The following is a 13,968-nucleotide window of genomic DNA, read 5'->3' as shown; positions in this document are numbered from 1 at the left end:
TTTCAGAAATTTTCTCTCCTAGGTTGAAACTGGAGTTGACTCAGCTTTGCATAGAACTCATCAAATGTCTCATTCTCTTCCATACGTAAAGTTTCAAAACTAGTAATCAACCTCTAAAGTTTCGAAAGTTTTACAGTCATGGTTCATTCGTGAGTAGTTTCTAAGATCGTCCAAACTTCTTTTACTATCTCACAAGTATAAATTCTTCTAAATTCTTCCGAGGAAACACAACTAAAAATTATATTTATTGCCTTGCTATTCCATCCAACTTTTTCATAATTTGCCCTATCCCACAACTCTATCAGTTTTTCAACAAGCTTATCATTCACCATGTACATTGGTGTACTCCAACCGTTCACTACGGCAATCCATACTCGCTCATCTATAGACTTTAAGTAAGCTCTCATCCTAGCTTTCCAATATCCATAATTTGATCCATCTAGAATAGGAGGTCTAATAGATGATTGTCCATCTCTATGAAAATCCATGCCTATCTGATCTCTCTCTAAGGGCGAGAGAACCTGCTCTAATACCAATTGAAATAACACCTAGACACACGTATGTATCTAAACCATAGGCAATGATATCACACATTTGCTTAAGTAAAAAATGAAAGAAATATTAAAAAACAAAAGTAAAAATGGACACCAAGATTTTAACGTCGAAAAACCCAAATGGGAGAAAAACTACGGATCCAAACTCGAATCAAAACTAATCACTAGAATAGTAGTAGTTACAAGGCTGACTCACAAAACAACCGTCGGTTCAAACGATTTTGTTTCTCTCAGTCTTGCTCGCTAGAACCCACGATTCACCACTTCTCGTGATTGATATCCAACCTCAGTAGCCCTCGAGATTGATCTTTCGTCTAGATAGCCCTTAAGACGAAAGATTCAGCCTTGTAGAAGAGTATGACCTTGTTGGTTGAAAAAATGATATAGCCTCAAGAGTTTTCCTTCAAATTACTTCACCAACCACCCTAGAGTTAGGGCATCACAATACTTATATATGATCTCCAAGATAGAGCCAAATCTAAGTCTTATCCAAACTCATGAAAGTCGAAAAATTGCAAACTTCGTAGGTGCATTCGAACGTGGCTCGGGTGCGTTCGAACGGCCTGACTTGATCTCAGGTGCGTTCGAATGGGCCCAAGTGTGTTTGAACGCGGCGACTTCATTTTCACAGGTTGCGTTCAAACGGCCAAGACTGCGTTTGAACGCGCGCAGAAACAACACTTACTGTATGTGCAAACGTCTACGCTCGCGTTCGAACGCACTTGTGAACGCTCGTTACTATCTGTGGGAACGCATGTACTCGCGTTCGAATGCGCTTATGAATGCTGTTACTGTTTGTACGAATGTCTATGCTTGCATTCGAACGCGCTTGTGAACACTACTCTCTGTCTGTGCAAACGCTTGCGCTCGCATTCGAACGCGCTTGTGAACGCTACTCTCTATCTATGCGAACGCGCTGTGAACTCGAAAACTTTTTTCCTTTGATCTTGCAATTCTTTAAACCAAATACTTTCTAGACTTGTATAAATGCTCATGTACATGTATAAAAATACTTAGAATATTTTATACATAATTGCCAACACTAAAAACCTAACAAAGTCCATCTATCTACAATGTCCTCGGCGCGGAAGTACCCGAATATGCATGCATCGATATTTCAGCTTGGATATCTTCCTCCACGCCCTCCTCATCGGCCTCCTCATTGACCTCCTCTGAACACTCTCCATCACCAACAACCTCATCATCTTCCTCGAGACCGTCGATGAGCGTCACACTCCCGATCGATTTGGAACACCGATAACCGGGGGTAAAACGTTCATCGCATCGAAAGCAAAGACCCGTTGCTTTTCGCTCCTCCACCTAGGCAGGTGTGAGAGTTCGAACGGGGGTCGTGTGCCTCCTCTAACATCGGAAGAAGGTTTCAAAGATGGTCATGGTCTAGTACTCAACCGCTGTCTTTGAATCCATAGAATTTCTAGCCGGCGTTCTAGGTGCAAACCGCCCATCTCGGTTGCCCCAACTAGTTTTCGCTGCCATCTTGAGAACCCTATGCTTTTGCTCCATCCTCACGGCCTTCTCAAAGGCCTCCTCAAGAGTGGTAGGACAAAGAGCATGAACATCCGCCTATATCTCATCTCGCAGCTCTGAAATGAATGTGCTCATCAATGTCGGTTCGGGCCAAGAGGGCCCACAACGACTACTATTTCAAATTCTACTTGGTACTCCAATACGGTCATCCTCTGAACTATCTTGTTTAATGTGGCAGTAAAATTTTTAAATGCTGTTGTCCCAAATCTGCGTGTAATCCTCCTACAAAAGTCAGCCCAACCGGCAAATCCTCTACCATGAATAACCGATCGATACCAATGTAATGCCATTCCTTAGAGGTGAAAGCTTGCCATCTGGACCTTTGCGTCCTCCATTGTTCCTTAACAATCAAAGTATTGTTCAACTTGAAACACTTAATCTGTTGGATCACCGTCTTGGAATTTTGAAAAGTCCAAGCGTGCGGTTCTCTCCCGAATAGCATTGTCGGGTTCGCAAAAGATCCTTAGTGTAGGTCTAAACCTTTGTGCATGTTGATCTCATTTTCTAAATCCTCGAGCACAACCATCACCATCCCTGAAGGGATCAACCTCATCCTCAAAGTGTCAATCCTCCTCATCGACGAAGCACACCAGTGCCGCACACCTCTCGGGTTCCACCACCGCCGGTCTTGGATTTTGTATCGAAGGTGGGGGATGATGTGTAGGCATATATAAAAGAGGATCATTAACACTCACATGTCGCACGTGGACCTATGAGGTATCGGTTTTATGTGGTCCCACCGCTGGTCCTTCTTGAGGCACCGATCTTCGTTGTGGAGATGACGAAGCCGATCGATTCATAACATATTCCTTTAAAGCATTATGATCATTTTGCATTATCGTAACTCTATGCAGCAATGTTTGAAACATGCCCCTAAGTTCATCGGCCAAGCCCATGTTCACATCCATGGATGTTGGTTGACTCGGTCCTACCGTGGTCGCTCCAAAGGAATCGGCCTCATGGTTAGGATTATCGTGGATTGAGTCTTCCCTTATCGGTGTGCTCTCCATTAGTCTCCTTGTTGATGTCATATTCCTTGTTTTCACCATTAATGGAGGTCTGAGTTTCGTCTGGCTCTGATACCAATTATAGGTTTCTACAGTACAAAACTGATAGGCTCTGATACCAATGATAGGCTACGGAACAATTCATTTAAGATCTGAATTTATTGTAGGAAGTAGTTCGCACAACCGAGGGAAAATATTCACCAAATATTCTCCCGTAGTTTGAAAATTACGAAGACAACTGGAATCGATTCATAACTCCCTAATTTACGTTTTTTGTATTTACGTCCTTTGTAGATTCGAACTGAAACTACGACGAAAATATAATATTTTGCGGATGATGGTGGTGGTGACAGGTGGAGTGAAAGTTAGGGTTATGGATGATAATAGAGATGAGGGTGGATGGGTGATGTTGTTTAAGGGATAAAGACGAAGGAGAAGAAGTGGTCGAGATCCCAAAGAAAAGGGAGAACTCGATAGACAAGGGAGATTAGAAGTTAGGAGAGACCTTGCCAACGGTAAAGGTGGTAGGTTGGTGAAGAGGGAGGAGGGAGATTAGGGTAGAAAAAAGATAGAGAGGCAAGAAACTAATATTCCAATAGCATAATGAATTTGGCTACCATCCACACCTTTATAGTGGTTAGCCAACAAGCCCAAATAACAATAACTAATCCTAATCCTAGTGAAATCCTGCCGATCATGTTCGAACGTGCTTGATTGCGTTCGAATGCACAAAAGGCATTCTATGCATGTGCGAATGCAATGCAGCCGTTCGAACACGGCATTTGAACGCGCCCGATTGCGTTCGAACACGCATTTCGTGTTCTCTGGTTTTTGCGAATCGATGTAAGCGTTTGCAAGGGCGTTCGAACGTGACCCTTTCCGCGTTCAAACGCGACCTACAAAAATTTTATTTTAATAAAAATAAATAACTAATACAATAATAAAAGAATCTAACAAGGTATATCATCGCTCAGCCTAAGGTTAAGGGTAGAGTGTTATCATATATGACATATTATTAGCAGCCTACACCTGAGGTCGATAGCTTGAGTGTCATCCAGATAATTATACTGCATAGTCAGAACTAGATTATGATGATAGTAAGAACATGATTGTGAGGCGGAGATATATTTCTAGCGGTACCCGACGATGCAAGGTTAGGGCATCCACTGATAAGCTAAGGACTTGTGAACTTGCTTGCAAATATGAAGGCCCCTTTCCTATCATCAATAAAGTAGGCAATGTGTCCTACCGAGTGCAACTCTCGTCTTGGCTTAAAATCCATCAGGTCTTCCATGTGAGTTGCCTCAAACCGTATCATGCAGATTGCAAAGACCCTTCTCTCAATGTGTCAAATCGGCCAAACCCCACAACGGTGTCGCTTAAAAGGCAGGTTGACACCATCTTAGTGGACAGAGTGCGAACTTTGCCCAATAGAGCTACGGAGACCGAATACTTGGTCAAATGGAAGAATCTTCCAATGTCAAAAGCTAGTTGGGAACTTGAAGAAACTCTACGGTGTGAAAAAGACAAAGTTCAAGCATACCGGAAGAAGAACTTGGCGAGTACGTCAAGATGAAGTCAAGCATCACTTGGTAGCAGCCGAAGATCACCTCGATGGGGACGTCGAGAGTCTAAATGGGGGAGTCTGTTAGGACCGTTTTATTAGCAATGTCGGTCCTATTGTATTTACCACTTTTTGAGTCTGTAAATGGGATGCCAACCCTATGTCTTTTGCATGTTTTTGAGTGTTTTTTGGTTTCCTTCAAGAGCTCCTTACAAATCAACCTTGGGATCGCAATATTAGTGTCGTCGCAACACTAGTTTGCGATTTTCCCCTCACATGCCTACAAAACTCATGGGCCAAAAATCAAATGGGGCTTACTTTCAAAACGTAATGCCCCCACAAGACCTTTGAACCCCCCCACGGGTTGTAGAATTGGGGATGCTCATACTTAGTAGTATAGGAGAACTATCGAGAAGCATTAAGTGAGCCAGCTTCGCAACTGAAGTGCCACTAGTTCAATGGTGTTCATTTTGCCCTCGATGGCTATCCTGCCCCTTTAAATTTCTTGTCGTTGGCATGTCTTGTAACTTCTTTTCCAATCAATAAAGAATTGCAATCTTTTTATCAAACTTTATATTTTGCTTGTCTTTGCTTTGTTGCAATCCAAAATAGGTGCATCGCTTGTGAAGCAAACGGCTGACTTAGCTTTGCAACTTAAAAGTTGGGTGTCGTGCGGTCTTTGTCCATCTCAAAGACTTAGTCCGTGACAAGTGCTACTATACCGATGAGGGCGGTGTTGATTTAGAGATAGTGAGATATGAGCATATGATCGGAGTCCTTAGTCTGATAGCCACAGACAACTGGTCACATATAGTGTCGTCATACATGTTTATGTGACATTACCGTTAGATGTATATATATCCCTCATCGATGTATGAGATGATGGATGGTTATGTGATGGATGATTTTTGGAGAATATCTACATTATGTGGTGAATGGCTCGGTGAGCTATGATAAAATATGATTAATGCCTTGGTGAGCATGTAATGACTATACCTCTCTGACTTGCGACTAAACCTCCCTAACTTGCGTGAATACGAAGAAAACTACTCATTTTTACTTCTAAGCATAACATGTAAATGCTATGATTGAGTTTTGTATGAATAAGAGATTGTATTAAGTTTTATACTTGTGTAGACTTATTATGATATGTTTAGGAGTTGGCAAAGTTCATGGATAGTACCGTGTAGTCGCATTGATTTAGTAACTCATTGTAAGTCATTTAAATAAGCTTATTTTATTATTAGCAACTATAGGAATGCATTAGGATATGCACATGTGATTTCATTATTATAGATTGTATAGATTCTACTCGCTGAGCTATGTGCTCACCAAGCATTATTTCAGAGTTAGAGGAAACAGATGCGGGTAGCGAGGAGTAGCTACCTTTATTTCAGTTAGGGCTATTTATATTAGTCGTATTGAGCCCGTACGAGGGTGTTATGATTGGAGTTGTATTTTGGATGTGCATCTTTAAAGGCTTATTGTAGCATGTGAAATTTGTATTCAGACTCATATTTGCTTGAGATCATTTATGGTATGAACTTATATTTCTATGTGCCTTGTGAAAATATATTACTAATAGGTCACGTGATGCACTGCGTGGGAGAATTTACCCATATGGTATACACGTGTATTTAGAGGTTTGGGTGTTTCAATTGAATCTTCAGAAGAAAGAGCAGCCAGAACAATTGCAACCCTGAAGGAGCTTGCAAAGGTTACATATTTGCCTTGGAAGTCAACGAGGAGATCGATTACTGGCCAGAGCAGGCTAGCCATGGCAAGAGATGGGTCAGTGTTACTCTTGCATCATGTTCAAACTATTCTTTGCATAGCTAAGAACTAACCAACTATTTTGAATGATGCCTCCATAAATAGGTGCTGTGATGGATGCACACAAACTTTCTCCGTACGAGTGGATGTGTGAAGCACTTGACTTGCTCTTACAATTTCTATCGAAGAGTAAGCTTGGGACTTCTGCATCAGAATTGCCTGGGCCATCAACCTTGTGCAAGATTCTGCTTACTACGGCTGAGTCAGCTGAGAGAGCCATAGCATTATGCTGATAGCTCCTAGATCAGCTTGCCGTCTTGTAGTTGTGACTGTGAGTGCTAAATCCACTGCTGCCTCTTAATTGCAATGATCGGCTGAGTCTTAAATCGTCGGATGGATCCCAGTTGTACAGGTATTTCTTTCGGTTGGTATTAACTTCGCTTCCAAGACGGGAAAAATCTTGTTAGTTGAAGGTTCACTTAACCCCAGGAAAAGCAACAGTTTGAGGCTTTAGATGAATTCAAGAGTTGTTTTTGGGTCCCATATAAGTGCTTATTGTTGAGTATGATCACTAATGTATCAAGTTTCACCCTCTGTTATGTCTCAACGTCTGTGAAATGGAGTTTTTCTGGGTAAATATCGATATATGTGTATTAGTAATCCAATTTGATCTATGTATGCATGTAACTAACCTGGTAGCAAATGTAGTTAGTAGGATATTTTATGATGTTCTCCATCGATTAAGCCTTCCAATCATGATATCCGACATTAACATTGCCATGGATAACAAGCCTACCTGATCTTGAAATCGGTTCTTCTGTCGAGAAAGGAAACATTTTGATCAATTTGTTCATCAACTGAACTTGTCTCAAGTGCAAACAAAGACAGCTAAAAAACACTTTCATTTTTTGGAAGTAAATTCCGAAGTATTTTAATTTTAGCCGACTTTCTACAATTTGTTTGACCCATTTGACTTGGGATAAACCCGAGTTGCATCACCACTACTGTCCTCGTTGCAACTTGCAACACGAGGAAAGTTTCAATTCTTTGATGTCGGCAAACATCACAATATTTATTTTCACAAATCACATGAGTGGTATAAACCTTTTCGTAGTAAGTTTTTATACCTCTGAAATATTGGGCATCTAATATACCGAAAATGAGTAAAGAAAAACAAGACATAAATGAAGCACTAATCCAGAGATGGCCTCATATTTCAGGAAAGAACAACAAATAAAGCGAAAACGTTAAAAAACAAAATATTTCACACTTTTAATAACCTTGTGATTTTGATCTATATGAGCATCAAGCAAGATATCCAACACTAGATATGTTGAACAAAGCTAGTATTGCGCTACTCAATACTAGAGCATCAAATAAAACAATATTGCTCAAGCAAGAAACGAGAAAGATTACGCATTACATCCGCTACAAAGCAACTAAATTTATCAAGCACTAGATAAAACAAACATATGCGCCCAATAAAATGGCTGAAGCTACCTAATTCTATATGACGTAAATTCTAAAAAATACCATAACAATTAAAAGAAAACATCCATCGAATAGGCAAACATAGAGAGAACTTCCATACACGTTAGCCTGATTAGTCCATACAAATAATATATAGATATCATGCAATGATGTTACTGGACACATGCCTGAACTCCATTGACTGATAGGTGTAACTTTGTTATCCCTGCAAAACTCGGCTCTATAAAAGGGAAAACCAGATAGACACTACTACCAGCTAGACCTGCATGTAATCCATACCATGAAAATAATTATCAATAAGTTCCATTCTAAGTGCTATTCTGGCAAATCTCAGACACTAACTACAGATTTTTCCAAAATTGTTCTCAGTTCTACACATCTCTACTTCTAATGTTTTACTGGTAATCCCTTCCAGGAACATCTCTTCCCTGATAAGCAGGTCCTCCATAACCTGATCCACCCTGTTCATAGTTAGGGCTGCCTCCTTGACTGTGGCCAGCTCCTTGATTGACTCCTCCCGGATAGCCAGGGTTTCCTCCTTGATACGGTGGATTGCCTCCCTCATAATCACGGCCACCAGGCATGTTCCCACCAGGATTACCACCCTGGTAACCTGGGCCACCTCCCTGATAACCAGGGCCACCTCCCTGATAACCAGGGCCACCAGGCATGTTCCCGCCAGGATTACCACCTTGGTATCCTGGACCACCTCCCTGATAACCAGGGCCACTAGGCATGAACCCACCAGGATTACCTCCTTGGTATCCTGGGCCACCTCCTTGATAACCAGGTCTACTACCTGGCATGTAGCTGCTTTGTGGGTTAGGCATTTGGTTCTGGTAACTGTTGGGTGGACCACTCACGTTAGGAGGCGGTGCCATACCAGAGCGATTCGGCATGGCATTGAAATCACGATTAGGTGGTTGCGGCATGGCATTGTGAGAATTTGGCATTGGAGGGGCGTCACGAGGTGGCATAGGACTACCATCACGGTTTTGGAATTCCTGGTTTGGCATCGGAGGTGCCTCTCTATTTTGGAAATTCTGCATGTTTTCCCTCCTGCGTTCAAAGTTCCTTGACCTATCAAAATTGCGGGGCCTATCATTGCGCCTGGATCTCTCGTTTGCACGGGCATTATTCCGAACCCACTCCTCATGGTATTTAGGGTCATAAGGAACAGCTTGACCATCTATGAAAGGTTCACCTGCAACAATAGGAAAAAATTAGGAAATGAGAAACTATCTGTGTTACTTAGCATTTCCCCAATTAAGATTCTATGTGCATCAATAGAAGAAAACTAGCAAGTATCCATGCAAGGAAGCAAAATGATCTCTTATGAAGAATCAGCCTTCTAAGTCCACTACAATCACCTATTTTAGTTCACCAAAGTCATCATTCTTACAAAATCATAATATATGTTAGGCCATGCTAGTAGAGCATTGAGAATTAGCAAAAGTCCTAGATCTTACATGTTGATGGTTACACCTAAATCTTATATTAGAAAAGCTGTGCAACTATCAACTAGGTTTCTGGCAATTCCAATTCATCCCAGATTTTCTTCAGATAAAGAAAGCCACAAGACCAAGATTAAATCTGGCATCAAGGCTGCAAACCAGCTAATTTCTTGTTTTCTATATCACACAGTAAGCCTAGCAAAGAATGACAAGCCATTGCATTGTATTAAGGTGTATAGATCGACAGGGACAATTTTATGTGCAAAACAATTCATCAAGAATCAACAAGGAACTAATCAATGAAGAAAATACTGCAAGAATTTAGATGGCAGGAACAAAATCATCAAAATTTGAGTATGTTATTGGCTCCATGCCGTCACCACATCTATGGTAAACAATGAATTTTAATATCTTTTATCAATATCTTAATATAGTGGATGAAAGAATATGAATCAACACAAAAGAACAACTATCATTCATAGTAACAAATTACCAATAACATCAATTAACATGGCAGAAACAAAAATATGGCATCCCAGTTATCATCCTCTAGAGCAAATTAACAATAACTTCAACTGTAGTGACGAAAACAAAGAAATAACATCAAGTATTTGTTCTCACAAGCGAAGCAATAAATGCTAAAGATAGTACACTCAAAGCAAAAAAGTCAACATTACTGCAATGGAAGCAGAGAAAGTTAATATTATTCTAATTAAAGTAGAAGAAAATAACATCACCAATATTGTTCAAGCCTCTTAGCAACAATGTGGGGAATACAACAAGAGACTAGAAAAAGAACCAGCAGACTTTACACTAAATAAGTTTTAGAGAGACGAAATCCTATGGACATAAAGTTCTCAGACATGCATGGTTGTCCAAACCCCACAAGAGATAATAGCAACCATGGTTTGAAAAATAGGTCAATCTCGATCCAAAACACGATCCAATATAGAAAAAATGATGGAATCAGGTTGGTTCAGTTTGTTTCAATTTTAATGGATCAAGTTTCAACCGAAACAAGATGTTGATGCCTTTAGGGTTTGTAAGTTTTAATCATAGCCCTATATTGAAAGTGAATGGCGGCGGCGATGATTGATTGAGCTTTAGGTTTGAAATTAGCATTGATTACTTAACTTTTATCTCTTTCCATTACTAGTCAACATTTATTTCTCCTAATTGCCCCATATATGGCAAAATTCAAATCTGTGTTCGTAAGTCTCATTAGGCACAAATTTATAGAAGCCATGCATAACGACAGCTGTAATTACTCCTATTAGGTAATACCGTGGTCAAGCACGATTAAGCAGCACATAGTGAACCTTGTGAGTACCCAAACTACTCATCAGAACAACAATTTTAAACTCATTAAACTGAAAATTAAGAGAAAAGTTAAGTCAATAGTGACTATAATATCGATCAGGTTTTTCAAACCCCATTAGATGGCATCTTGAAAGTGACCTTAACTCCACGGAACCTCTCATGTCGGAATTACCGTCTATTTACTAACACATACAAAAAAAGAAAAATAAAATCATAGGGGTAGAAAACCATCATCTCAAAACAGGCTGTGTATGTGATTATAAGGATAAACATCAATCAAATTAAAAATCTCAAATGCATCTCAACTGTTGTACCCATGAAGAAATACTGAAGTTACTTATTTCACTTAAAAGACAAAATAACAATACAGGTTGACTTTTATAGGCTTCTTTTGGAACTCACCTCCATAGTCCTTATTCTTGACATCCAGGTAGGAATCAGGAAGAACCCAGCGAACCTTTGGCAACTCTGCATCATTTTGAGAGAAAAGGCAAAAAATTAGCATTATGCTTATACAAAAGCAATACATAGTTGGGACAAGATTGTAGAAGGCATACCCTTGATCTTATATGAAAGCTCCTCAGAGACCAAGCATCCAAAAGCAAAGTAATGCCTTGTCGAAACGGAGTATATTTTCTGCCTTGCTTCTTCTTCACTGCAACATAACAGCAATTGAAATACAAAGGAATAAACAATAAAGAACAATAACACAAGGTCAATCATCTCAATAAGTTATCCAACAAACTACTGTTCTTCTAATCCCTAAATCAAATTTATCATCCCAGTCCAAAGATTTAGGCAAGTATCGGAAACCAACAGGCTGAAGTTAACAAGTCATGGAATTCTAGAGAACATGCCTAGTCTTATATGGCAGCGAAAATTTTATCTAAAGTTAATACCGGATGAATAATAGCAGCTTCTTTTTCAATTTAGACATGTATAGCAAACTGAAAGACATCTCCTGAGCCAAGTAAAAAACGAATCAATCTTCGAAAGCACCTCAGAAAAAAAAAAGAAAGGAGCAGAAAAAAAAAAGAGAGGCTACTATTAGATCTTTCAAGCTCTACAGAACCCCACTTATCATCCCAACCAACTAAACCTCGAATTCCAATTAAATACAAGTTAGGGTTAGGAAGCGCAAACCTCCCAACGATCATGGCAAGCGTCTTTATGTAGCTATCAATTATCTCATCACGAGAGACATCAGGATTCCCGGCCGGACCCGGAGGCGGCTCCATGACGACGAGCCAGTGCTCGAAATCGCAGCCATCTAAGAGGATGGTCTCTTTCGGTGGGCGGTTACTCCAGTTCGGAGAGGAATCCCGGAGCGACGAAGTGGTCGGCTGCGACGAGAAGCATCGAATGGCGGCGATGGCCGGTAGGCGACGGTGGAGGAGAAGGTCCGCGGCTATGAGGGGGCGGAGGCGGAGGAGAGACGATGAGGAAGAGAGGAAGGAGCGAGAGGAAAGCAGGGAGAGAGAGGAGACCTTCGACAGGAGGGATCGGGTAGCCATTTGGAAACCTAGGAAACGGAAGGGAAGCTGATGAAATGAGTGATAAACCCTGGCATTTTAATATTTTATACAGACTGTAGTTAAGGGCAATTTGCAAAAAAGAAAAAAAAAAGTGCCCTATGACTTAAAAATTGAAGCACCTACACGGAATTCCGTCTGCATCGAAAAGGCGAGATGACTTGTTTCTAACCCTTTTTCCGTGAGATATACGATTAATTGTGATATAAAAATATTTTTAAAATAAAAAATTATATGTTTCTATTTGTCATGGATTTAATATTATGGGTCATATTAATTTTAAATAAAGACTTAAATCATAACATATTTGATGCACCAAGAAACATTAATTATTTTATAAAAATATTTGATTATTTTGTTGATTTGCATAGTTCTTGTGATCATATATTCATAATTCAAATGGTTTTAGTAAAAGAAAAATTATTTTTGAAAAATCTCATATGATCGATAGGAGTGATCTTAATGTGAAAGTGCAAATTATTTGAGTGAAAAAAATTGATATATAGATATTTAGTCATTAATATATTTTCATTTTAATCTAAAAAATTTATTCAAAGATATTATGATCATTTTGTACGAATAATTATCTTCAATCATCTATAAAATAACCGGTGTCTAAGAAAACTAAGGGCATCGTGTAATATATATTCATAGTATTTATATGGTACGGTGTAACGATAATAAAAATAGAAAGTAAGGATTTTTGATAAATTTTTCTAAAACCAACTGTATCATTCCCTATTTTTTGATAAAGAAGGGATTCATCAATTGTATTTACAAAGATACAATAAATGAAGCGTGTCCCTTACTTTTCCAATTTGATCTATGTATACATGAAGCAAATGTAGAATGGATATTTTGGTAGGCTGTATTATTTATTCTTCCTTGATTAAACCTTCTAATCATGATATCGGACATCAAGCTTGCCACTGATCTCAAATTCACTTTATTCCAAATTGTTCCATCTGTTCAGAAAAGATTCACCTGTTCGATTTGCCTTTATTAAAAACAAACAAAGATTGCTTAAAAAATACAACCATTCTTCCAAAAGTAAGTTTTTAAGCATTTAAAAAGAATACTTAAAAAATAGAGATTTTTATAAATGACATCCTACATTTTACCTATTTTATAATTCGCACCTCATATTTGGGGATTTTATAACGCGACCTCTCATTTATTCTATTAATTTAACACCCCAACGTTACTTTATCTAACTGACATTAACCATGTTATATAGTTTATGTGACTCTAGTTTAAAAATTACTAAGATACCCTTAAAAGGTCTTGACCTAACCCTAAATCCCCACAAAATCATTCTTCCCCAAACTAAACCCTAACCCCACAAAATCTAAATTGTCTTATTTATAAGTAAACCCTACTTCACAAAATTATAATATCAAAACCCACAACCCACAAGGATTCCCAAAATCCCTACCATGTACAAGCCTTACAAGTTTCCCTTAACTTTACCTATTTTTATCCATCTCTCTAGCTCAAACTCTTTTTTCTCCGTCTTTTCCCAAATTTTCTTCATCTCCCTCCCCATTTTTTAGGTCACAAGTAATAAAATCGGCTTGAATTTGGGGAGCTCTAGGATTTTTATGACTTGGAGTTTGGAAGTTCTAAGATTGATTTAGCATTTAAGTGATATTCTCCATGGTTTGAGAAAAACAATAAGTATAGATGTTCAAGTTATGAATAAAATTAGAGATAAGTACAAAGATA

At 39.1% G+C, this 13,968-nt stretch overlaps 1 protein-coding gene across 1 annotated transcript; it reads right to left on the bottom strand.

Annotated features, from left to right (window-relative positions):
* Positions 1-8,009: 8,009 nt before the first annotated feature.
* Positions 8,010-12,296, bottom strand: LOC140802233 (multiple organellar RNA editing factor 8, chloroplastic/mitochondrial-like). The gene is made up of 4 exons (XM_073157679.1): positions 11,855-12,296; positions 11,269-11,366; positions 11,114-11,179; positions 8,010-9,141 (listed from the first exon to the last, which is right to left on the bottom strand). Exons 1-4 carry the CDS (start codon positions 12,223-12,225, stop codon positions 8,333-8,335), a joined length of 1,344 nt encoding a protein of 447 aa, XP_073013780.1. The 5' UTR covers positions 12,226-12,296; the 3' UTR covers positions 8,010-8,332.
* Between the last annotated feature and the right edge of the window lie 1,672 nt (positions 12,297-13,968).

The sequence above is a fragment of the Typha latifolia genome, chromosome 15 (assembly GCF_019914945.1).
Source record: "Typha latifolia isolate L0001 chromosome 15, TyphaL0001v2, whole genome shotgun sequence".
Lineage (NCBI taxonomy): Eukaryota > Viridiplantae > Streptophyta > Magnoliopsida > Poales > Typhaceae > Typha > Typha latifolia.
This window is presented reverse-complemented; position numbering and strand designations above follow the sequence as displayed.